The sequence below is a fragment of the Rhincodon typus genome, chromosome 5 (assembly GCF_021869965.1).
Source record: "Rhincodon typus isolate 14 chromosome 5, sRhiTyp1.1, whole genome shotgun sequence".
In the NCBI taxonomy this organism is placed as follows: domain Eukaryota; kingdom Metazoa; phylum Chordata; class Chondrichthyes; order Orectolobiformes; family Rhincodontidae; genus Rhincodon; species Rhincodon typus.
This window is the reverse complement of record NC_063336.1, coordinates 33,318,774-33,345,524: the sequence shown is the minus strand read 5'-3', so window position 1 is coordinate 33,345,524 and position 26,751 is coordinate 33,318,774. Positions and strand designations below refer to the sequence as shown.

General features: G+C 38.9%; 1 protein-coding gene across 3 annotated transcripts in view; it reads left to right on the top strand.

Moving 5' to 3' along the window:
- ibtk (inhibitor of Bruton agammaglobulinemia tyrosine kinase) overlaps positions 1-26,751 on the top strand; it is a 131,673-nt gene that overhangs the window by 98,003 nt on the left and 6,919 nt on the right. Inside the window, exons 25-29 of one of the 3 annotated variants that reach the window (XM_048596724.1) lie at positions 643-804; positions 1,689-1,850; positions 12,081-12,213; positions 14,319-14,433; positions 19,177-19,418. In XM_048596724.1, the coding sequence (XP_048452681.1) occupies positions 643-804; positions 1,689-1,850; positions 12,081-12,213; positions 14,319-14,433; positions 19,177-19,271 (667 nt within the window). In that variant the 3' untranslated portion in view covers positions 19,272-19,418. Of the gene's footprint in view, positions 1-642; positions 805-1,688; positions 1,851-12,080; positions 12,214-14,318; positions 16,521-19,176; positions 19,419-26,751 lie in introns of those variants that run through there. The other 2 variants (XM_048596723.1, XM_020528205.2) reach the window with 2 other exon arrangements.

Here is a 26,751-nt window from a genome sequence, read left to right as displayed (position 1 = left end):
AAGTACTTCTGCTGTGTCTACTAAACATTGGTGTTGAGATCTGATTATTGCACAAAATTAATTCGGCAAAAAGGTTTAGAACCTCCTACTTGGTGCTTCCCTTCTAAATTGACAGTTTTGGCTCCTAAAGTCTATGAAGATTACCGCTGTAAGAGAGAAAACTTGGCTATCAAGTAAGATTTTTGTTCTTTGAATGGTACCCTCTTGTATCACCGACTTATTCAGGCAAAAGAAATGGTATTGCCATACATTAACCAGATCTTTATCCAACATGAAATTAGTGTGTCAGAAATAGAAAGGTTTTCATTATACATGATGCAAATTTTACGGTTATGCTTTAGTATATAATTTCCTTTATCAATTGGACAGTCTCATGGAATGTGAACAACTTCAGAGATTAAATAAGTAAAAATGTTAAAATAGATTTTGTATAGTAAATATTGGAACTCTTTAAGTAATTGTAAATGTGTAAACACCAGATGAATTTGTTTTAATTTCTAGATTGACTGAAATGTAGGATTGTGGATTTTTCTTGATTATCTGCTAATTCCTTTTGATATTCAGTGTAAAATTTGCACTATAAAATCTATGTAACATTGCAAAAGCGGTTTATTTGATTGTTTAACTGTAATATTTTCCCAGTGGAAATAAGTCGTTATGCCATGGAGTGAAGCTTTCTCAGAAGCAAAGGAAGATGATTGCGATGGCAGCTAAAGAACCAAGCACAAACTGCAGACTGGACACCACATCTATGAAATTAAATTTGCCTGCACCATTAACCCTATCAAAGACAGGAAGTGTTTGGTAAGTTCACGTGTTAGCAGTTGAAAGAATGCAAAATACATTTATTTTGTCACATTTAAAGGGTTTGATCCATTTCCTGATATGTTAAGCTTAGAAACTCGGTCAATGCCCTTGCTTGAGATAACATTCTTTCTATAGGAAAAGAAGATCATGAAGCTAGAAAGGTTTCAGAAAAGATTTACAAAATGTTGCCAGGGTTGGAGGGTTTGAGCTATAGGGAGAGGCTGGATAGGCTGGGCTTTTTTCCCTGAAGAGTCAAAGGCTGAGCGGTGACCTTGTAGAAGTTTATAAAATCATGATGGCCATGGATAGGGTAAATAGGCAAGGTCTTTTCCCAGGGGTGGGGGAGTCTAAAACTAGAGGGCGTAGGTTCAAGGTGAGAGGGAAAACATATAATGCGGCCCTAAGGGGCAACTTTTTCACGCAGAAGGTGGTGCGTGTGTGGAATGAGCTGCTAAAGGAAGTAGTGGAGGTTGGTACAATAACAACATTTAAAAGGCATCTGTATGGGTATATGCGTAGGAATTGTTTAGAGGGATATGGGCCAAATGCTGGCAAATGGGACTAGATTTATATAGGATATCTGGTCAGCATGGATGAATTGGACCGAGGGGTCTGTTTCCATGCTGTACATCTCTATGACTCTATTGTCAACTGGGTTTGCATGTCAGTTGCAGCAAGTACGCTTGCCACTTTGAGTCAGTTAGAGAGGATCTCTGGTGTAAAGCCTTCCAACTGGGACGTGAAGTTTGAAAACTTAGTGGAAAATGCCTTATTTAATGTAGACTTTCTGCTTCTTTTGTAAGACATGAGGAATTCTTTCTTTTTGTTTGTGTCACTTTTAGTGATAGATTTGTTAATTGATGCTGAACACTTTCACTCAGGGCGACTCCTTTCAATGATTTCGCTTCTCCCAAATCATTCCGCGAACTACTGATGGAAGAAAAGTCAACAGAGAAAGCAAGTGACACCCCGCCATCAAACTCATTGGATAATAATTATAAACAACAAGAACAGCTGAGCAACAAATATGAACAACCTACCAGGTGAAGAATGATAAAATCCTGTTTACTTTTTAAAAACCATTGTAATGATTTGCTAAATAAATTAAGTAATTTGGTCAGCACGTAAATCAGTTAATAATCAGATAGTACGTTTTCTTCCTTGGAGCTTCTAATTTCAAAAATATCCCTCTCAAGCTAAGTTTCGACTGACTATACCACAATCCTTTTGGCATTCTGCTCCTGAATGTGCATAGCATAGCATTTATAAATATTCACTTGATATTAGGGGGACACGGTGGCTCAGTGGTTAGCACTACTGCCTCACAGCACCAGGGACCTGGATTCAATTCTACCCTCGGGAGACTGTCTGTGTGGAATTTGCACATTCTCCCCATGCCTGTGTGGGTTTCCTCCGGGTGCTCCGGTTTCCTCCCACAGTCCAAAGATGTGCAGGTTATGTGGATTGGCCATGCTAAATTGCCTGTAGTGTTCAGGGATGTGTAGGTTAGGTGGGTTATAGAGGGATGGGTCTGGGTGGGACGGCGTGGACTTGTTGGGCCGAAGGGCCGGTTTCCACACTGTATGGGATTCTATGATTCTATTCTATGATAAGCTTTAGCTATCCTGCCATTTTAATATTTCAAACAGTGCCTTTGGACCTTAATTTTGTTTGGAGCATATGTTTCGAGTACCATTGATTTATGCTAAAAATATAATGCAACTTTATTTTAAAGTAATATTTTTATCTCACCGCTCACCCACAATTAAAATAAGCAGAAGTTGTTTTCTCTTCCCATTGCACAACATACAGCTGGATTGTTTGAGGGAGAAACAACCTCACTATTATTTGAAGTTGTGTTGAAGTGACAGAGATGCTGTCCCTCTTTTTGACTATTATTTACAATGAGGGGATGTTCATTCAGCTTTAAAGGAAAATGCACGTGACCGGCTTTCCAGTGAGATTTAATTTAAAAACTTGTTTCAATTAAACTTCCATGAAGTTGTTCATGTGCCATCATCCATGTACCATTTCTATAGTTTAGTTTCTAAATCCATCAGTTAACTCTTAACTGTTCATAAGATACTATTTTTTGAGTAAATATTTAAGTTCGGCTAGTTATTATGAACTCAGAAATAATTTGATTAATACTTTGCACATCTTTTCCCTGCTGTCAGTTATGAATGTTGATATTAGGAAACTTTTAATGTAGATCTAAAATTTATCAAGAGTTCAAACAGTAACTTGGGAGGAGGGCTCCAATATTACTGAAAAGAGAGACATGTTGCTGAAGCTTTTGGTCTTGCGTTAGTCAGGATGAATACAAGAATGCCAAATTTTGAATGAGCACAATTTATACTAAAGGAGAACATGATGCTATTTGGCAGAGATGTTTGGAGAAAACAGTGGGCAGCTAATTGAATTCCCAAGCTCTATAATAATTGTAATAAAGGCAGAAGGCTTTAACATATTCCTTTTGTTTGCAGAAAGTGTTCATATGCAGGAAACAATATTGTTTCTAACAAGCTTAAATGAACAACATTGAATTGAGCTGATTATCCTGGATTGGTTGTTAGTGTATTTATTAGCACACTCGGGATTCTTCATCAAATACTATCCAATCTTAGGAAAACATTTTACATAATATTTGGGTTTTGCAAATGTGGTTAGTGTATTCTCTACTATATAATGAACAACCTAGGGAAGATCACCCAATCAATCAGATGTACTAGCAATATACCTGGCATCACACAGTAACTGAAATTTACATACAGCATTACTCACTTGTGTGGTAGACTGTCTTTTTTGAATTAATGGAAGCGTCCTGTGGGGGGACAAAAGTCTGTAGCTATTGCGATGTAATCTGCTTAATGTGTTCAAATTTTTGGAATGCTTTTTTTCCAAAATAATTCGTGGTAGACCAAGTATTTCTCAGGTCTGAAAATAAGTAGCCTTTGACCCAATTACAGGCTTGTGCCATATACAGCAGGCAGTGATCAGATCAGGATTGTCCTGCCAAAGATCTTTGATGTCCTCACCTTCTGTCAAGCCTGCAAGGTGAGCAAATGCCTTGGGCCTATTTCTAAAATTGCTGAAAATGCCAATCTTTTTAGCACATGGGGTTATACAAATCCCAGTGTCTATATTAACTGATGGTGATAGGATTTGAGAAGTTGGAAGGGTTTCTAAATTGATACTGAACCTGTTTGGTTGCATTTTGAATGTCTCTTCTTTGGCCATTGCTTCATTGGAATTGGACTTGAACCTGAAATTTCTGGCTCAGAGGCAGGGATGCTGTGTCCTGCATCAGAATACTTCCCAAGGACAAATCTGTCAGCTAAAGTTTGCAATCTCATTATCCTGGCCAATTCAGTGCTATTGAAAATGCTGATCCAGCTTAAAAATTTCAGAATTATTTAATGCTATACTTTATATGAAGTTCACTGAACATATTCCATCAGTTTGACTATTAGCACACTTTTAATATGATGAAGTATCACTGTACACTATAATTTTTGTCTGGCTCATCAATGATGTCTGGATAAGTTGTTGGGAAATTGTGACAAAAAAATTAAGAAAAGCAGAAATACTTAGACTGATGGATCTGATTGTATTTCGTTACATGTGACAATAAAAATCAGTGAAAAGCTTTGTTTACGAGCAGTACAGGCAGATCACAGCAAGCAAAGGATGTACAGCTCAAAAAGACTTAGCAGCATACAGGTTACATTGTTTGAGGCTAGAGTCCATTAAACAGACTGATAACATTCGGAAAGAAGCTGTTCCTGAATCTGCTGGTGTGTGTGCTCAGGCTTCTGTATCTTCTGTCTGACGGAAGAGGTTGTAGGAGATCATTACTAGGGTGCAATGGATCTTTGATGTCGGCCACCTTTCCGCGGTAGTGGGCCGTGTAAATAGAGCCCATGGATGGAAGGTTGGCTTCAATAAAGCTCTGGGCTGTGCACACCACTTCCCGTAGTTTCTTATGGTCCTTGGCAGAGCAGTTGCTATACCAGGCTGTTATGCACCCAGACAGTATGCTTTCAGTGGTGCATCCGTAGAAGTTGGTGATGGACCTTTTATGGACATGCCAAATTTCCTGAGCTGCCCGAGGAAGAAGAGGCATTGTTGTGCTGCCTTGACTGTCGCATTTACATGAGAAGTCCAGGACAGGTCGTCTGTTATCGTCACTCCACGGAACTTGATACTCTTCACTCTCGCAAGCTCAGTTCTGTTGATGTATATAGGGGCGTGTTTTCCTTTCTTTCTGAAGTCGCTGATCAGTTCTTTTAGTTTTACCGGCATCGAGAGAGCGGTTGTTTTCATTACACCAGGTCACCAAGCCCTCCATCACCCTTCTGTATTTTGACTTGTTGTTGTTAGATATCCGTCCCACTATGGTGGTGTCATCAGCAGACTTGTAGATGGCGTTCTTTTGGAATTTAGCAACACAGTCGTGGGTGAGTAGGGGGCTGAGGATGCATCCTTGGGGGGTGCGGGGGAGCTCCAGTGTTAAGTGCTATTGTGGAGGAGGTGCAGTTATCTATTCTCACTGATTTGCAGTCTGTGGGTCAGAAAGCTGAGGATCCAATTGCAGAGGGCAGGACCGAGACCAAGGTCATATACAGTTTTGAGATCAGTCTGTGGTATTCGTCTGAAACATAATTTTGAAGCTCTGCTGAATCTGATCTGTTTTAAGGTTGCTTGTTAAGTATTTTAACATTGCTGTTCAAGTATTTCCTGTGGGTATGTAACGAACATCATTATCTGGTGCCAATATTCTGTTTTATCCCCATGCGGTTAAAAACTATTTTTATCCAAATAATCATGCAGTGCCCTCCTGAATGTCACAATTGAATCTACCTGCACCATGTTTTTTTGTACGAGCAGGAACAGCTTCTCAGTATCTACTGTATCCAGCCTGCTCATGGTTCTGAAAGCTTTTATCAAATCTCCTTTCAGCCGTCTTGTCTCCGGAAAACAGCCCCAACTACTTCAATCTATCCTCATAACTAAATTTTCTTATTCCTGGACCCGTGCTTGTAAATCACTTCTGCACTCTCTCCAATGCAATCCCACCTTTCCTGTAATGTGCCCAAAATTATGCACAGTACTCTAGCTGAAGTCTAAGAAATGTCTTGTACAAATTCAACATCATCTCCTTGCTTTTGTACTCTATGCCCTTATTAATGAATCTGAGGACACTGCATGCTTTGTTAATTGTTCTCTGTACTTGTCCTGTTACCTTCAATGATCTGTGCACATTATACACCCAGATCACTTTGCACCTGTACCCCATTTTTTATATTGCTTTCCATGTTATTCCTACCAATGTGCATCTCTTCATTGAACTGCATTTTGCATTCCACTAATTTGTAAGTGTCCTTTTGAAGTTCAAACTAAACGAACTGCGGATGCTGTAAATCAGAAACAAAAACAGAAATTGCTGGAAAAGCTCAGCAGGTCTGGCAGCATCTGTGGAGAGAAAGTGGAGTTAATGTTTTGGGTTGAGTGATCCTTCCTCAGAACTGGAACTTCTTTTTGAAGTTCCACTTCTTCACGGTTTACATTCTTCTGAGGTTTACGTTATCTACAAACTTGGGAACTGTTCCCTGCACACCAAGATCCAGATCATTTAATATATATCAGGAAAAACAAGGATCCCAATTCTTCATTACAAACCTATCTCCAGCCCAAAAATATCTGTTGACCTTTACCCTGTTTCTTATCACTTAGCTAATTTTATATCCACTTTGCTACATTCCCTTTTATACCACGACCTATAACTTTCCTCAAGTCTGTTGTCTGGAACTGACTTCTGGAAATCCACGTATACCACATCAACAGTGTTACCCTCATTGAGCCTTTCTGTTAACTGTTCAAAAATCTTCAGCAAGCTAATTAAACGCAATTTCCCCATTAGAAATCCAGACTGACTCTTGTTAATCAACTCATCTTTTTCCATGTGACCATAATTCTAAATAAATGATTGTTTCTATATTTGCTAGGACTATCCTGGAAATATTTCTTGAACAAAGCTGTAATGTTTGTAATTCTACAGTCTTCTTGCATCTCCCTTGAGTCCAGAGTAGGTGAAAGATTATAGCCTGTGATCTTGCAACTTCTCCACTCACTTCCTTCAAAATCCTTGGATGCATCTCATCCAGACCTGACGTTTTATTAACTTTAAATACCAACAATCTATCCAAGACTACTTCCTGATTAATTTTGAACACCATGAGTGACAGTGATGCCTCCTCTCTCACCACAGACTGGGCAGCAGCAGCATCTTTTCTGAAGAAAAATGAATATTACGCATCTAACACCTCAACCATGTACACACCTTCCTCTTCCTCTTCCTCTTCCTCTTCCTCTTCCCCCTCCCCACCCACCCACCCATGTATAAATCCCCAATTTTGTTTCTAATTGACCCTATTCCTCCTTTAACTGCTCTGCTTCTATTTATATGCCTATAGAAAACTTTGCCATTCCACTTTAAGTTGGTTACCATGTACCTTCTCAGTGAAAATACATAATATTATACATAATATATAAAAATGAATTCGTATAATTTTTTTCACCTTTCCTTTTTTATCAAATATTTTAGCACTTTTTAAATAGTGTTTTTAAATAAACTGATTCACTTCTTTAATTCATAATTCCCACTTGGTTATGAATTCTGGTATAGTTCTACTTTATTAATATAGATAATACATTTTTCATTACTTTATGCAACCAAATATAAGATAGTTGCTGTTGCCATTTAGATTATATTGCAGATTATCAAACTACCACACAATCGTTTAATAAGGTTGAATAGAAATAATAATTTGCTGACTTTGCAGAAGTCTCAATGTGTGATTTAAGGTACTGAGAAGTTCTACTGAAACGGAGAAGACAAAGACCAGTGATTTTATTTTTCAAATTGTGGCGTGTTTTGATTTTGAATAGGGAAAAGATTATCCCCTTTAGTTGGGGAAGAGGATTCATCAATTCAAAATTACTGCATAGAATGACTGGATAAGTGGGAAACTTATAGTTTCCTAAACTATATTCCTGCCATGATCCAATTTTAATGCTTCACACTTGGTGCAACTCCATAATGGAAAATGTCATACAGCTATATTGTCAAGCAAAGTGGGATTTCAACCAACAGAGATACAAACACAGAAACAACTCTGACATTTACCATTTAGCAAGCTTAGTTGATGGCAATGGTAAGGCCACAGAGCATATTGAATTAAAAAATCACACGATTACAGAGATCCCACAGCAGATCCCAGGGCTGTCAAATCTGGGTCTTTGTCTCACAGCCCCATCCATTCCTGCCTTGGGTGTGTGACACAATGCCCATCTATCATCACCCACAGTTTTGAATCGTCTGTACTGGCATGTAGAATTGCTGCATGGTATGGTCAGAATTGGATCAATGCCCATTTTAAAGAAAATTTGTGACAGATTGGGCACTACAATTTATTTTGCATTTTGTAGCAAAGGCCATATGACCCCTATGCTGTAGGTCTCTCTGCTCTAATTTTTGCACTGCCTTTGTCAGCTGTGTTGTCGCCAACAGAAACTGGATTTGGAACTAGTATTACCAATATCAGTTCAATGTAGTTAACTTTACTGTTGATGTGCTCTAACCATGTCAGTGGCGAGAAGCATTTGTTCAAGGTGGTGAAGACCAATGTACACTAGATTTTTTTGTAGTACAGGCCAATTTTGTTTGTGTGTGTGTAGGCTTTTAAACTTTTTTGCACACCTGTGTACTCAACTTGCACAGAAAATTGGATTCTGCAGCTTAAAGGAGATTTTGTTTTCTGAAGGGCTTTTGCATTGTTATAGAATGGACAGCTATGGGTGATTTTGTGTTTGTGATTTTAATGTTTTACAGAAAATACAGCGTGAAAGATTAAGGTGTTTACTGGATAGGTTTCTTATTGTGTAGTACGTGTAGTTTTGTTTGAATTTTCCCAGACAGTTAGTTTTGTTGTTCGAGTGGTATGTTTACTGAATGTAGCTTTGCAGCATGTCATAACGGAATCACAGAATTGTTACAGTACAGGAGGAGCCATTTGGTCTATTGTAACCATTGCCAACTCTCCAAATGAGCAGAGATAGTAGGAACTGCAGATGCTGGAGAATCCGAGACAACAAGGTGCAGGGCTGGATGAACACAGCAGGCCAAGCAGCATCATAGGAGCAGAGAGGCTGACGTTTCGGGCCTAGACCCTTCATCAGAAAAGGCCTCTCTGCTCCTATGATGCTGCTTGGCCTGCTGTGTTCATCCAGCCCTGCACCTTGTTGTCTCCAAATGAGCAGCTCACTTAGTGGCATTCTCTTGCCTTCTCTCTATAATCCTGTACAATCTTCCAGTTAAAGTAGCTCTCTCACTGTCATGGAAAAGAAATGAAAGAATATATACGTCATTCAATGTCTTGATTTGAGACAAGTCATTTTGATCAGAAGTGCTATGTGTGAATGATCTTTGTGCAAGTCAAAAAAAATGTTTTCACAATTTGAGTATCATTTTGTGTTTTGGACATTGTCTGTGTGTATGTCAAAACAGTTTTGTTTCATCCTACCAGACTCCTTTTTGTGACTTCTTTCTTTCCCACGTTTTAGAAGTTGTTCTTCTCTGCAGGTTACTAGTCAGCCCATTGTCTGAACTTCAGGCTAGCCATAATTCAGCCTTTTAAAAATCCTAGAATAGGCATCCAGAATTGGAAGTCATGGTCGTAGAAAACAGGAATAGGCCTTTTGAGCCTGCTTCAAGCCTTCAGTGCAATCATGGTTATCATTCTACCGAGTACCCTGTTCCTGCTTTCGCCCATCCCCTTTGTTCTCTTTAGAACTCAGAACTAGATCTAACTACCTATAACCAAACTGATCCAGTCTCTCTTCACATGTCAGTCCTGCCATCTCAGGACTATGTTTGGTGAACATTCATTGCAATGAGTCCTTAGCCGGAACATCCTCCCTCCGATTTGGAGACCAAAGTTATACATGCAACTCCAGATGTGGTCTCACCAAGCTGCAGTTGTGCAGAGCCAAGACATCCCTGCTCCTGCACTCAAATCCTCCTCGTTATGAAGGCCAACATTCCATTTGCCTTCTTCACTGCCTGCCTTTTAGTGACTGGTGTACGAGAGCACCCAGGCCTCATTGCATCTCCACCTTTTCCAATCCGTGGCCATTTGAATAATAATCTGTCGTCTTGTTTTTAGTATCAGAGCGGATAGCCTCACGTTTATCCACGTTGTACTTCATTTACCATGCATTAGCCCACTCACTTAACTTGTCTGAATCACATGGAAGCATCTCTGCAACCTCTTCACAGTTCAGCCCCACCCAGCTTTGTATAGTCTGCAATCTTGGAGATACGACATTTAGTTTCCTCACCTAAATCATTAATCTATGTTGCGAATATCTGGGGCTCAAGCACTCATCTCTTTGGTACTCCCCTCATCACTGGCTGCTATTCCAAAGATGATCCATTTATTCCTATTCTTTGGTTCCTCTCTGTCAACCAGTTCTCTATCCATGTCAGTATGCTAGCTCCAATCCCATACACAATGATTTTACATGCTAATCTCTCAGTGGGACCTTATCAAATGACTTCTGAAAGGCCAAATAAGCCACATCAACTGGATCCCCCTTATCAACTCTGCTGGTTACATCCTCACAATTCCAATGGGTTTGTCAAGTGTGATTTTCCTTTTCTTCAATCCATGTTGACTGTTCAATCCAGTTGCTCTGTTATTAAATCTTCTATAATGAACTTTAGCATTTTCTCCACTATCTATGTCAGGTTAGCAGGTCTATAATTCTGTGTTTCCCCTCAATCTTCTTTTTTAAATAGTGAGGTTACATTAGCTGCACTCCAATCTGTAGGAGCTATTCCAGAGTCTCTAGAATCTTGAAAGATCACCAATGCTGCTTCTTCCAGGGCCACGTCCTTAAGTACTCTGGGCCTAGGCTTTTGGGCCCTGGGAAATGTCAGCCTTTAATCTCGTAAATTTCACCACCATCATATCCTCACAATACTAACTTCCTTTAGTTCTTCACTGTCCTTAGACCCTGCATTTCCCCAACATTTTTGGGAATGTTATTTGAGTCCTCCTTTGTGAAGGTGGATCCAAAATTAAAATGGTCTACCATTTTTGTACCCTAGTATAACTTCCCTTGTTTTTGATAGTAAGGGATTTACATTTGTCTTCACTAACCTTTTTTCTCTTCACATACCTATGGAAGCTTTTACAATCAGGTTGTCTGTTCCTCATAAGCCTTCTTTCATAGTCTGTTTTCACCCTCTTAATCAACTCGTTTGTTCTCCTTTTACTGAAATTGAAACTGCTGCCAATCCTCAGATCTGCTGTTCTTTTTAGGCCAGTTTGTGTGCCTCTTCCTTGGATCTAATACTGTCCCTAATTTCCCTTGTCAGCTATGGCTGGGCCACCTTTCCCATTTTAATTTTGTGCCAGAAAGGAATGAGCACTGTTTGCAAGTCCCTCCAAGTACTCTTTTTTTTTTTAAATATGTTCCATCACCTATCCACTGTCATCCTTTTTTAAGTAACGTTCCCCAAATTATCATAGTCAACTTGCACCTCATACCATTGCAATTGCCTCTTTTTAGATTCTGGCCCTATCACATTTCATTTCATTGAACAATTCTTTCATATTATGGTCTCCCTTCCCCAAGGGGCCTTGCACAGCTAGATTCTCAACTTCTAAGAGTCAATTAATTACTTGTAACTCTTCTGTAGGAAACCAACTTGTTAAAGAAAACATTTTTAACTCTACTTTTGAGTTTCTTATGTAATGTAAAGCCGTTATTATAATTCCAGCAACAGGATAGGGGATTCTAAAACTAGGGAACATAGGGTTAAGGTGAGAGGAGGGAGATACAGAAGTGTCCACGGGCAATTTTTTCACACAGAAGGTGGTGGAAGCAAGTACAATTTTGTCACTTAAGAAACATTTAAACAAGTACATGCATGGGATAAGTATGGAGGGATATGGACCAAACAAGCAAATGGGACTAGTTAAGTTGTGAAAACTGGATGGCATGGGCAAGTTGGGCCGATGGGCCTGTTTTTGTGCTGTAAACCTCTATAACTCTGACTGTATTAAAAACTGGACAACAGAAAATTCATTTATATCCATGGTTCGCAGCTCGTAATGAAGTCAACACAAAAAAGTAGCTGATTCCCAGAGGCTGCATTAATTGCTTTCAATGTATGTTAACTATAAATCTTTAATTCCCAACAGTCCTTGGTTAATGACAGTTGCTAGAAGTCCACCAGCAATGGCCCCAGTCACTTTTGCGGCAATAGTGGAGGAAGAGCGTAAGCAAGAAGCTGCACTTGTGAAGAGCAGAGAGAAACCATTGGCTTTGATTCAGGTAACACTAATTGTGAACTCTTCTGTACACTAACTGATTCAGAAATTTTTTCTGGAAAATTAACTGCATTTAGGTATTTGCCAAAGTCACTGATGCTTTAGATTCAGGAAAAAAGGATTTCACCGATGACAACCACATTTAACTTGATGGTTTAATTGTGTTCCTCATTAGCACACTACACTATTGTCTAACTCGTGCAAGGATTAGACTTGTCTGAATGTACATTTTGAGGCAAAGACCATGTAGAAACTTAGATTAGTACAGCACAAAAGGAGACTGTTCAACCTGTTGATCCTGTGCCAGTGCTGGCTGTGCACTTGGAGTTATCTAGAACTGTACAATAATTGAGAGTTGAACAATACTGTTGAAACCTTGTGTCGATGTCAGTTTTCAACAGTCCTGCTCCGCTGCTCTTTCCCTGTAACCTGGCTTTCTTGATACTCCAGGTGCATGCATATATCCTCTTTGAAAGCCACAATTGAATCTGCCTGTGCTATAGGCAATGTATTCCAAAATCTAGCCATTTTCTACATTACAGGGGTCGTCTTTATGTCACCTTATTGTTCCTTTTATTGTGAATCATTATTCTCTGGTCCTTGACCCTTCTGTCAGTGGGGCATGTTTATCCTGTGTAGACACGTCATGATTATATTTGAACTTTTTATTTGCCCTGTACTTCTCTGGTCCATTCCTCCTCCTCCTCCTACGTTCTCAGCAGGAACATTTGTCCTTTAAGTTGTCATAGATCAAAAGTACTTTTTAAGACTTGTGTTTTCAAGATAAATGTAGCCCAAAAGAAACAAGACTGACCACTAACAAACTGTCATATATGCTGAGCATTTGGATTTTGACATGCATATAGCAGTCTATTGAGGGAGTCATACGCAGTCAGCTAGTGCAGTTGCTGAAATATGGAAGTTGAGACGTATTGTTGGGAGCTCCACATTATAAGTGTTCATAATTATCTAACAACTGCACGATAATAGTAAAATAAAACTACGGATGCTAGAGATCTGAAACAAAAACAGAAATTGCTGGAGAAACTCAGTAGGTCTGGCACATCTGTGGGAAGGAAGCAAAGTTAACACTTCAAGTCTGGGCTTACTTCCCACAGATGCTGCCAGACCAGCTGAGTTTCTCCAGCAATTTCTGTTTTTGTTGCACATTAATAGTTGTTGCCGAAACTTTATTTTACTTATGCACAAGCGTATGCAACTAAAATGATCTGATAGTCAGAGGCAGTGCATACAACCTCCATACTCCATTTTCCAACAGATATAGAGCATGGCAGTAACAATAAACACCTGCTCTCCTCTCCTGTATACTGGTAGTGCAATACTTTTGAAATAACCGCAGTTTTCATATGTATAAATTTGTCCTCTCTAGTAGTACAGTTTCAGCATTTTCATCTGTTGCCAACCTCTGGAGCCCAAGTTTTCTGATGTTTCTGTATTCATTTTAAACAGGAAAATTCATCTAAGGGATGTGTTGCATTGCTGGCAACACCAGTGTTTGTTGCCCATCTCCAATTTCTCTTGAAGGTTTTTTTTTCATTCATTCACGGGATGTGGACATCACTGGCTGGGATATATTTATTGCCTATCCCTAATTGCCCAGAGGACAGTTACAAGTTAACCACATTGTTGTGGGTCAGGAGTCCTATGTAGACCAGACCAAGTAAGGTCAGCAGTTTCCTTGCCAAAAAGACATGAGTAAACCAAATGGTTTTCTCTGACCATCGACAACAGTTTCATTTGTTATCTTAATTCCACCATTTGCTGTTACCTGGGTCTCTGAATTAGTAGTCTCATGATAACACCATTAGGCCATTCTTTACACCTACTCCAGGGAACCACCAGAGTCATTGTGGTCTAGTTACTGTACGTCAGGGTGATATGAAGTGAGTTTCATGATTTGACCCAATGACAATGAAGTTCTAAGTCAACTAGCTACCTTTCTCGGTGAATAACGTGAAAAACGCATATTTTAGTGAAGAATGTAGGCAAGATAGTTGTCCCCATTGTTTTCTCTATATGAGTTTAGAAAGAACTGTAATGTATTTTCTCAACTTTTAAAATGAAATAATTTTTATCCTCTATTTTCAGATTGAAGAACGTGCTATCCAGGACTTGCTAATCCACTATCGAGCCTGTAACAATCCTGAGGAGTTTATTATGATTGATAGATCACCACAAGGGCCCATTGCAACCCCAATATGGAGTAAACACTGATTATTATAGCTATATCAACTATTAACCATAACACTGTTTATGAAATTAACTTGGTTAGTGTTTATTCTGAAAAGGCTGAATTTTCAAGAGCAGAGGAGCAAAGAATTGGTTGTTTCTCTCGATCTGCTATTGTGTTTGACCTTAGAGTGCTGTTAAGGGCATAGTTTTAACTGGAATACATATCATTTCAACCTTTTTCACTGGCACGCTAAATTTGAATTTTATATATTAATTCCCTGTCAGATATTGATTTTGTTTTCTCCCCCGCTACCCACTCCACACATGTACTTTGAGTACTGTATACTTTTGAATGCAGCCATGCTAAATTGCTGGCAAAGAATTCTTTTCATGAAAAATGAATAAATGTTTTGGGGAGCAGAAGCTGAAGCCCCGATTGGAGTCAATTAGAAAGCCAGGTGTTATTAAAATCAAAATTATTTCAATGAGCAACTACACTTTTTTAAAGTACGAGTGAGAGGAACATTTGATCTGTTATTTTTGGGCCTTGCCTGCATGTTTTTTTTTTTTGTTTTTTGTGAAAGTTGTAACATATTGAATAGATTAAATAGATAGAGAACAAACACAAGCTTGATTCATAAATTTAGTAGGGATTGTCACAGGGAGATGTGAAGATCAAATTACTTGTCCACAAAGAGGAAAATTAGTCAACTGTCTTGATATTTAAAGGAATGATGGTGGCTTAGAAGCAAGTAAACAGTTGTCTTAATTGGGGTCTGATTAAAGGCAAGTGGGAAGCAATGTCATAATGATCCTACAATGACACTATTGTAGACTCGCTTATAACTATATTTAAACTCTCAAAATCTACTGAGGTTCAGCAGTATTTGCTGATTTTGGAGTACTGCACTTCATGACCCACATGAAATATTAATTTAATATTAATTTATTAATTTCAGCAGTGTTTGCTGATTTTGGAATATTGCAGTACATGACCCACATGAAATATTACTTTAAACTGTCATTTACAGACTTGTTGTAATGTCAGAAATGAGGAAGATTCAATTTCTTATCCAGAAACATTCAATCTCCAGAAAGTCAGTACTTCCTTTTACACAGCCAATCCAAGGCCGATGGCAACGTCACATTGTTCTTTCCCTTGTAGTTATTTAAAAAAAAATTAGATAAAGCTCCAATCAATGGCCTCGAGCACCAAATTTGTCATCTTCATTTTAGGTCTGGCTCCAGCTAAGCTGGTAGTCAAATCTGTGGACAGACTTGAGGTGGTAGGCCTTAACATGATGACCAGCATGGTTGCTGTTTATACTTGGCAGTGGTGAAATTAGTGAGTTCTGAATGAAAGTCCCCTCTTGAACAATTGTGATGCTGCAAGCAGCAGTTGCTTTGCTTTTCTTTTTGAAACTTAACAGGCTTGGATTGCAATTGGATCCATCCCTGCTAACTATCATAAGTTGATATGTTATTGTTCCAGTGCAGCTCAAATATTTGCGTTGGTTTTGTAGTGCTAAAATCTAATGAGAAAACTGTTACAAAATAATTCTGTGCATGAATCAGACAGAAACATCTTGAGCAATTTTTTTTTATTGCTGATGCACAGTTGAAGGTTTGAACTTATACTGAGTCACTAGTCAATTTGAACGCAATGCAATCTGCTAGATTTAATTTTTAGGTGTATTCTCTGCCCAATATGTACATTATTTGAAACAGCATGATATTTGTGCGTATGCTTGAAAGGCCTTTATTGTAGCCGTGTGATTGGGCAGTGTTGGTTGTGCTTGATTTGTATGCATTTGCACAATTGAGAATGGAACTGCTGACTTTTCTGTACCCTTGTCAAAGCTAGTGTGATTTTGGGTCTAGCAAGTAAAACATCTGTTACTGCTAATGGATAACTTGGCAAATTAAACATAACCACTTGAAAGCAGTGTCACTGTGTACAAGATGTGTTGGGGGAATGGGCAAGCAAAAGTAATACTTAAGCTGCAGTGTACATGATCCTTTGTTGTTTAAAAGAAAATATTTTCATGTTCATGGAGTTTAGCCATGACAAGTGGCAAGCTGGAAAAATGAAAGCAATAAATGTGTATTTGACTTGAATGTGAGATATTTTTCACTACAATACTATATAAATGCTCCTTCTGCTTTATTAACAGATGTAATTGACTTTTCCTGTTCATTCAGTTTCAATATTTCAATGAAGTCTATCATCCAAAAAGAAATAAGCACTTAAATGCTATTACTTTACAAGATTTTCACCATATTGATAAGATTATTTTTCTGCTACCGCTGATTCTGGCATCACTGAGGAATGGACTTTTTAAAAAAAAAACTTAAAACTATATTTAATCTTCTTACAGAAGTGCAGTGGAATTTCTATAAATATTTACTTTAAATTTTTAACTTAAAAGTTCTTAATTTTACCATATTTTCAGCCTTGTATAACCTATTTGATTTCTACTTTCATCACAAAAATATCCGGCCATACTTTGCCATGATTGTCCCTGTGCATTTCAAACATTTTTGGTAGCTTACAGCAGCTCTGCATATGTCATATATGCATAAAGTTACAGTAATTATTTTTACACTACTTACAAAGCAACAGTTAATTTAAAAACTCACATTGCCTGCAAAAGTGAAGTTATTCACAGGCATGTGGGAGGTCACTTATTCATCTTTACTTCAAACAAAAAGTTGCTCTTGCTCCATCTTAACAAGCATTGATGCAACAGAGGTTTAATGAAAAGGAAATGATTATGCAAAGAAAATGTTTCCGGAGAGGAAAGATAGAGCACTGAAAATAAATGCAGATAAATTTAATTTGTTGTTAGATATGGGATCTGCTAGCGAAGTTTTATTACCTTTGTCCAATGTAGTTCTGACAATTTGCTAGACCACTTACTACCACTTGGTGCCTTTACCATTACTCCACCACCACCACCTCATTTCCATATTAATGTCCCCTGCTGAATAATCCAGAACCCAAGTTAATATTCTGGGGACATGGGTTCAAATTCTACCATGGCAAATGGTGAAATAATTCAATAAAAATGCAGAATAAAAGGTCTAGTGGTGACTATGTAACCACTACTGATTGTCATAAAGAAAAATCTGGTTCATGAATGCCCTTTAAGGAAGGAAATCTCTATCCTTATTTTGTTTGGGCTGAATGTAACTCCAAACCCACAGCAGTGTGATGGACTCCTGACTGTGCTTGTGGAAGGGCAATAAATGCTAGCAGGCCAGTGACACCTGCATTCCACAACAGAAACAGAAAAATCCCAATTCCCTTAACAAATAGGTTGCCAGGTGAAGTTAGTTATTGACCAAGGTGAAGATCTCAAAACCCATATCCAAATGCTTTAACCAGGAGACTTCATTTAAGAAATGACTTAGAAGAAGAGAGAAGGTGCTGGAGGAAATCCCAAAGCCTTGCGGGGAGGCTTCTGAAGGCATGGTACACAATAATGCACAGGATAGTGAGATTAAAAGCACAATTGACAAGAATAGTTATATGTACCAGATGAGGTAGAAGTTGTAGGTTCCCTTTCATGAAGGATGTTAAAACATAAGGAATAATACATACGGCCAATTGAGTCTGCTCCAGTGTTCAATAAGACCATGGCTAAGCTGATTGGAATGGAGACCACACTCTCCCACCAGTACCCCATCAATTTTGACTACCCTATAGTTATGTCATTTCAGCTTTTTAGTTAATCAGCCAAAAGAATTCCGAAGATTCATGAGCTTCAGAAGAAATTCTCCCAATTTGTCATAATATTATGGCGTATATTATCTCTGTCTTAAATGTAGTGGTGTACAATAATAATTGAATGTAAATAAAGGAGTGAGATCAATAAGTTCATGGATGACACAAAAGTTGATAGAGTTATAATTAATGAAGAGGATAGCTATAAGCTGCAGGAGATATCAACCTGACCAGTTAAGTGGGCAGAGCTCACTAATGTAAAAAGGTGGCACAGTGGTTAGTGGTGCTGCCTCACAGCACCAGGGACCTGAGTTTGATTCTAAACTTCGGTGACTGTTGATGTGGAGTATGCATGTTCTCAAATTGCCCCTAGTGTCCAACGATGTGTAGGCTTGTTGGATTAGCCATGGTAAATGTGGGGTTATGGGATAGGGAGGGGGCTTGCATCTACGTGGGATACTTTTTGGAGTGTTGGTGCAGACTCAATGGGCCGAATGGCCTCTTTCAGCACCGTACGGCTTCTATGAGCAGTGGCAAATGGAATTCAATGCAGGAAACGGAGAGGTCATGATCTTGGAGAGGGCAATAAGGGAAGTGATTACATGATGTATACAGGCAGTCACTGACTCAGAGACTTAGAAAGTGCTGACTGACCTGGATAGTTATTCACTGCCTGTTAGCCAATAAAGTTTTAGTCTAACATCAGGGTAACTATACGACAGATGCCCCTTGTGCCAACCTCCCAACCCTGCAAATACCTACATCAAAAACCTAGACAGGAAATTGGAGAAAGTTGAGCTGGCTTTCTTTGGTATGTTCAGTTCAATTAAAGGGATTCCAAGACTGACTGGAAATCTTAGACTGATAATATCTCTGCAGCCATTTTATTTAAGACCCAGAATGCAGACCATTAGGTTCAATCGATGTGTCTGCCTTTAGACCCAGTTGTTTGATTAATACTTTTTGTCTAGTGACAAAGAACCATACCAGACTACTTACAGCAAGACTGCAGCTTTCCTGATCACTTTTGTTCTGATTTTTTTTCAGGATGGCTTCTTACTATCCATTCTCACGTGAACGTTCCTATTCCTACTGTAGTCTGTAAAGGAATGTCCGTAACAGCGTTCAGTAAAGAGCTCTGAGATTTCGGGATCCAGCAAGAATAATTAAATGATGCAATCCATATCAGGAAAAAAAGAGTGACTGAGTTAATTGTGCTCCTATGCACATGCTGCCTTTGTCCTCTTGAATAAAACACAAAAATATATGATTACATTTTGTTTGCATAATACTGGAGTTGGCTGGCATTTGTACTGAGACACCACTTAAGGAATTTCATTAAGGGTGTACACCTCTTAAATTCTGCCTACAGAGTTATGTTGGGACAGGAATCATTGCTAATTCTCTAAAATTGTATTTGAGCTGTGAGGCTCAAGTAATCTCATAAAACAAGTTTGTCACATTTAAATATTGGCACCAGATGGCTCTATCTGAATATTCCACAGTTTGCTTATTTCACAACTTCTGTGGTTGGCCATCCATGAATATCTTTAATAATTTAAGAGAAGTGTTTGATGTAGTTCATATTATTTGATTTTCAAGCTGATGAGAGGCAGTGGGATCCTCACATGATAACCAGTAGCCATGATATGTTAATGATGGTACTCCATACCAGATTCCTTACTGGGAAGGTTATGTTTTTGTTTTGGAATGACAGCTTGCCTATGAAGGTTTTTTTTTTGTTTCATGTTTGGAAAAACATCTAGAACAAGCTTAAATGACACCAGTACACTTTGCCATCAGTGTAAATGATGATTTTGTAATGTACTTTGATGTACCACTGCAGTTTTCCAGAGAAATGAGTTTCGGGTTTGCGAGAGGACCAACTGAACAACCACATGGAGAGGAAATGGGATTGTAGTCCGTTCCCTAGAGGATGTTCCTCACTATAGGAAAGGAGACGTTCGCTCACAAACTGGGCAACAGCACAAAAAAACAAAGATTAACTCATCATTTAACCTTATTTTATATAGTTGTTGTGATTGCTAATTTGTGTTGCAATGTCTTGGTTCTAGAGCAGTTTGGGATGTCTAGTGAATGCGATAAATTAGAGTGGCATTAATTTTCTTTATGCACCTATTCACAGTCCAGTGAAAGAATTTTGCAAAATAAGGTATGCATTTAGTGTGAAAAGACATTTAATTAACAGACTTTCAACTCACTTAGCTATTGTTTTGACAGATTATCATGGATTTTTGCATACTGCAGAACGGAATCATCCTTTGTTTTCCCTACTAACCCTCAGTTTTTGTTAAAACTTGTTGTTGCACGCACATTGCTTAGGTCAGGATTACAGGTAAATATTGGGATGTTTTCTTGTCTGCAAGAGATTGGAAGGAAGACTTCTTTGCACTCATTGCAAAATGGAGAGAGGGTTCCTCCATACATGTGAAGCAGAGTAGAGAGAGGATTACAATGTCTAAGTCAGAATGGAGAATCAAAAACAGGAAATGCTGGAAACAAGCCGCAGAAGAATCCTATTTGACTCAAAATGGTAACACTTCCTCCGCTGCTTCAAATCTGCTGAGTATTTAGAGTGGTTTCTGTTTTTATTTCAGATTTCAGGCATCCACAGTGTTTAGATATTGTTGTACTGAAAGAATTTCTCTGCTTACTTCAGTAAGGGATCTGTACCGACATTGAGTACCTAAAGATGTACACTAAAATTCAGCATGCAGCAAGGAAAAGCATGCCAGTAGCTACAGAGGGAACTAGATCCATGGAAAAGAAAACAAAGAAAAAACAGAAAAGATATAAAACAATTCCAATTTGTTGAATACTTTATTTAGATTTTAAGAATCTAGGAATACAAGGGTTTAATAGGAGAATTATAGGATTTAATAGGAAAATGTAATACAAAAACATCTAGCAAAAAAAAATAAACCAAAATATCTTTTACTATTGAGATACCTAGGAAAAGGGTTAATGCACCACCAAGATCTAAGCTTGGGGTTTATAAGCCTGGCAATTTTTTTTATTTATTCATGGGGTGTAGATGTCACTGTTTGGCCAACATTTATTGCCCTTCCCTCATTGTCCTTGAGAAGGTGATGGTGAGCTGCCTTCTTGAACTGCTGCAGTACACCTGCTGTGGGTTGACCCACAATGTTATTAGAGAGGGAGTTCCAGGATTTTGACTCAGTGCCACTGAAGGAATGGTGATATATTTCCAAGTCAGGATAGTGAGTGGTTTGGAGGGGAACTTGCAAGCAGTGGTGTTCCCATGTATCTGCTGCCCTTGTCCATCAGGATGGAAGTGGTTGTAGGTTTGGAAGGTGCTGTGTGAGGATCTTTGGTGAACTTCTGTAGTGCATCTTGTTGATAGTACACACAGCTACTACTGTGTGTTGGTAGTGGAGGAAGTGGATGCTTGTGAATGTAATGCCAATCAAGAAAGCTGCTTTGTCTTGGACCGTGTCAAGGTTCTTGAGTATTACAAGAGGAAGCAAAGAACTGAGAAATACATTCTGCAGGATCAATGTTGGAAGGGATGACTTAAAACAAAAGACTGAGTTTTAAGTAAGGCTGAGCTGAGATGAAATACAGGACTTTGAAAGCTTAAGATAAACAACAGGCAAGTGGAACAAAAGAGAACTTGTTGTATTGATGAAGCCAAGGTAAAAAATAAAAATTGATAGTTGAATCAATCACAGAGATCTGTAGTCAACTGGCAACTGACAAAACATGACAAATGGTTTTTAGTGTTCTTTGTTTTCCTGGTTTTGAATTCTCATTGTTTTGCATAATTAATTTTCTAACTTTCATGTTTTCTTGTTCAATGTTTCTTGAAATCAGTTAAAAACTCATGAATCATTTGAGCATAGCAACTTTGATATTTTATGAATTTGAAAGAGGGACCTTTTGAAGGACTCAGTGGTTGTAGGGCAGTAACAGGTTATATTGAATATTGACAAAGATGATTCCCTTTTAGGAAAATTCAAGTGACAACAAACAGCAATTGATCAAGTTGCTGCTCAAGTTTGTGGCCTTTGCTCATACAGTAATTTCCTCACAGGTTTCGTCATCTAATGGTTGTGTAACTGTGAAGTGCTGAACTTTGTTTCTGAAAAGTGCAACAGAATTCAATGAGCAATATTTGACATCAGTACATGTACTAAAAGGCAAAAAGCCATTCTGATTTTCTTCATTTACTTTCCATTACAGTGAAGTAACAGTAATAATGCTCTGAGACAAGATGGTGTGTGGTTTGGAGGGTTACTTGATGCTGGTGCTCTCCTACATCGACTGCCCTCATCCTTCTAGGTGGTAGAAAGTGCTGTTGAAGGATCCAAGGGTTTCTTTGTTCAATATATTGTCAAGCTTTTTGAGTGTTGTTGGATCTAGGCAAGTGAAGAGTATTCCATCACAAACCTAACTTATGCATGATGAAGGTGGACAGGCTTTGGTGAGTCAGACAGTGAATTACTCATCGCAGTATTCCCACCCTCTGACCTGCTCCAGTAAGTATTTATGTGGCTGGCCCAGTTCAGTTTTGGTCAACGGTAAGCTCCATGATGTTGATAGTGAGGAATCGGTGATAGTAATGCCATTGTATGTCAAGGGACAGTGGTTAGATTGTCTTTTGTTTGTGTCAGTCAGTACCTGCACTGATGTGGCATGAATGTTACTTCCCACTTATTGGTTAAGCCTGAATATTGTCCAGATCTTGATACTTCTGGATGTAGGCTGTTTCAGTATCTAAGGAGTCACAAATGCTGTTGAATTTGTGCAATCATTCACAAACATCACCACCTCTGAATTTCTTAGAATCCCTACAGTGTGGAATCAGGCCATTCAGCCCATCAAGTCACACTGACATTCCAAAGAACATCTCCTCCAGACCCATCCCCTATAACCCTGTATTATCCCTGTAACCCTGCATTTCACATGGCTAATCTATCTTTGGACTGTAGGAGGAAACCAGAGCATCCAGAGGAAACTCTCACAGGCACAGGGAGAATGTGCAAACTCCACACAGATCGTCGTTCAAGGATGGAATCGAACCCAGGTCCCTGGCACTGTGAGGCAGCAGTGCTAACTGCTGAGCTACCGTGCCACCCTAATTTATAAAGGAAATTTATGAAGAATTTATGGAGGAAAGGCCATTGATGAAGCCAGTGAAGATGGTTGGGCCCAGGATACCACCCTGAGGAACTTTTGCAGAGATGACCTGGCACCAAGACATTTGATCTCCAACAACCATAACCATCATCCTTTATGCCAGGTGGAACTTCAACACATGGATCTTACTCCCACCAGTTCCCATTGACTTGTGTTTCATTTCAGTTTCTTTTTGCTATATTTGGTTAAAAGCAGCCTTAATATCAAAGGAAGTCACTGTCACCTCATTTCTGGCATTCAGTTTTTTTTGATCAATGCCTGGATTAAGTCTGTAATGTGATATGGAACTGACTGGCCTTTGCAGAACCGAAACTATGTGTCACTGAATGAGTTATTATCAAGAAAATACCACTTGATTGGAGCCTCAACAACTCATATCATTTTTCTGACGATCGAGAATAACTGATGGAGCTGCTTTGTCCTGCTTTTTTGTGTACAGGAAATATCTGGACAATTTTCCACATAGTTGCCTAAATATCAGTATTGTAGCTGTTCTGGAACAGTTTGGCTAGGGATACAGTTAGTTCTGGAGCACAAATCTTTAGTGCTATTGCTAAAATCTTGTCAGAGTCCATAGTTTTTTTTGTAGTATCCAGTGCCTTCAGTCTTTTCTTGGTTTTGTATAGAGTGAATCAAATTTGTTGAAGAATGATATCTGTGATGTTGGGACCTCAGGAAGAGGCCTAATTGGTTCATATACTCGGCATTTTGTGCTAAAGATGCTTGTAGATGCTTCAGCCCTGTCTTTTGCACTAATGTGCTGGGCTCTGCCATTGTTGAGTTTGGTAGTATTTATGAAGCCTCCTCCTGTTAGTTCATTATCCACCACCCAATCCCAAAGAGATTATAGAATCATAGAGAACTACAGCACAGGATAAAAAGGTCTTCAACCCATCGTGTCAATGCCAGTCAAGAACAACCACCTAACAATTCCAATCCCATTTTTCAGCACCTGGCACATAACCTTTAATGCCTTGGTACCAGAAATGTCATGGCAACATTAACATTCACCTCAGGGAGCAGGCAGGTCCTCCGATTCAGGTTTCACCCAAAAGAGAGCACCACCTCTGACATTGTGGGAAATCAGTCAACATTTTATCCCAAGGTCTGTTAGAAGGTGCAAGAAAGTGTTAATCATGGAGCCAAGGTTGGCAACGTAATGTGAATTTGCTCAGTTTAGGAGAGTTGTGTTGCAGAATCTTTTCTTCTCATGTTCTTTATACAGTAAACATGTTTTTTGGCGAAGGGGAGATGGTGCGGGGATGGTAGGGACGGTGGTGGGGGGTTGCGGGGGAGCAGGAGAGAACGCCTCAGCTGAAGTTATGACAGCAGATCACGAGAAGCCTTGTAAAAAAAAATCATCTCTTGTGTTCATATCATGCGAGATCTAACTTCTGGGTAAGTGTTTGCAGGAAAGCTGACGGCATTATGCATCTGAGTCGAATTTGGTCATTAAGTGGTGTTTTTAAACATGAGGATCAAATTATAGAATTGTTATGTGTAGAGTACAATGTTTCATACATAGTTCAGTGAAACATATTCATAATGGTTTACAAATGGGTGCTTTTGTGTTTCAATTCTTTTAACCACAGCAGACTATGAAGAGCAATAGCAGGAATATTAAAATTTTATGCTTTTTCTCTGCTTAAATAAACTGAAAATGTTGGTCTGTAACAACAACTGTGTATCATCTTGCAGTGATGAGGTAGGTGGTTACAAAAAGGTTTAATCAAGCAATTAAGAAGGATGGGACCTCTGGCTACTAACTGGAATTTTGGGTTCAAATTGGATGGTCTAATAATGCAAACAGTTATTATTGGGGATGTATCTGCCAGTGACCTTCCCTACTGGATCCTGTGGACTATGTTGGGTGGATTATGTAAGTGTTCCCAGAAGGAAGCCAAGGGGCTTGGGGCAGGGGGACCTTCTGGTGCCTAATTGCCCCAGGAGGGTGTAAAATACAGCAATTAGAAGTTGAGCACGAGAAACGTGCCCATTGCGCTGCTTGTCTCCTCCTTGCCAAAGGTTCTGATTGAAACGTTTTTGTTTAAATTGACATTCCTCCTCTTTAGGAGACCCATGTGCCAACCCACAAATATTAATCATAAAACAGGACAATTGGATAAGAGTCTAAGAGCATCAAATGATGCCAAGTGTTCATCGTGGGAAGTGAAGCACATATTCATTGCCTGAATCATGAGTATAATTATAACCTTGAAGTCACAAACGTTATTAATTACAATATATGCATGCTCCCTTTGTATGTTATTAATTATGATATAAGCTGTTCAAATTTTGTATGTTAGTGCCAGAAGTGGATGCCAACAGTTAGTGCTGTCCATGTTCTGCTTGTTTGAAGCTCACACCAGGGAATTACTGAATATTATGTCATGGCAGTGAGTAAATCACAAAGTAATGTGGAATTGATTACCAGTGAATTGTGTGCTTACAGTTTTTTAAAAATTTGTTCGACGAACATGGGCGTTGCAAACAATGTATTGCCCATCCCTCACTGTTCATGAGAACATGGAGGACAGCCACCATCTTTGAACGGTTGAAGATCATGTACTGTCAGAGAGGGAGTTCCAAGACTTTGACCCAGTGACAATGAAGAAAAGGCAATATACCCCCAGGTCAGGATAGTTTTTATCTTGGATATGGCTATGTACTCATCAACTTATTGCTCTCGTCCTTCCAGGTAGCAAAGGTCATGGATTGCTAATGTTCACCTTGCAGATGGTGCACAGTGTTGAATATTTAATGTCATGGATGGGACTGGAATCAAGCAGCCAGCTTTGTTCTAGATAGTGTCAAACTTCTGTAGTATCAGTGAGATTGCTGCCATTCAGACAACTGGGGAATATTTCATTACACTCCTGACTTATCCCTTTAGATGAATTGAGTTACTGCAGAATTCCCTGGTTCTTCTAGCAACTGTATTTATATGGTTGGTCCAGTTCAGTTTCTGATCAGTGGATGATGGTAGTATGGGATTCAGCAATGGTAAATATAAACATGTAATTTGGCAGAACATTAATCATATGCCAAAGGATTGGGCAACTTTTAAAACCCAATGAAAGATGACCAAAAATAATAAATTGGGAGCAAATAAACTTTGAGGGTAAACTTGCAAGTAATACTAAGTCAGACAGCAAGATGTCTTTAATTATGTAAAACGAAAGAGACAAGCCAAAGTGAAAATAGGCGCCTTAGAGGATGAAGTTAAGGAAATAATAACAGAGGAATGGCAGAGGAATTGAATAAATACTTTGTATCAATCTTCACCAAAAACCCTAATGGCCTTCCATAGTTACTAATAATCAAGGGACAAAAGGGAAACAATAAATAAATATTGTAACTATCCCTAGAGGGGAAGTGCTCAGGAAATTAATGGGGTGAAAGACCAATAAGTCCCTGGACCTGAGGGGATATGTCCTAGAT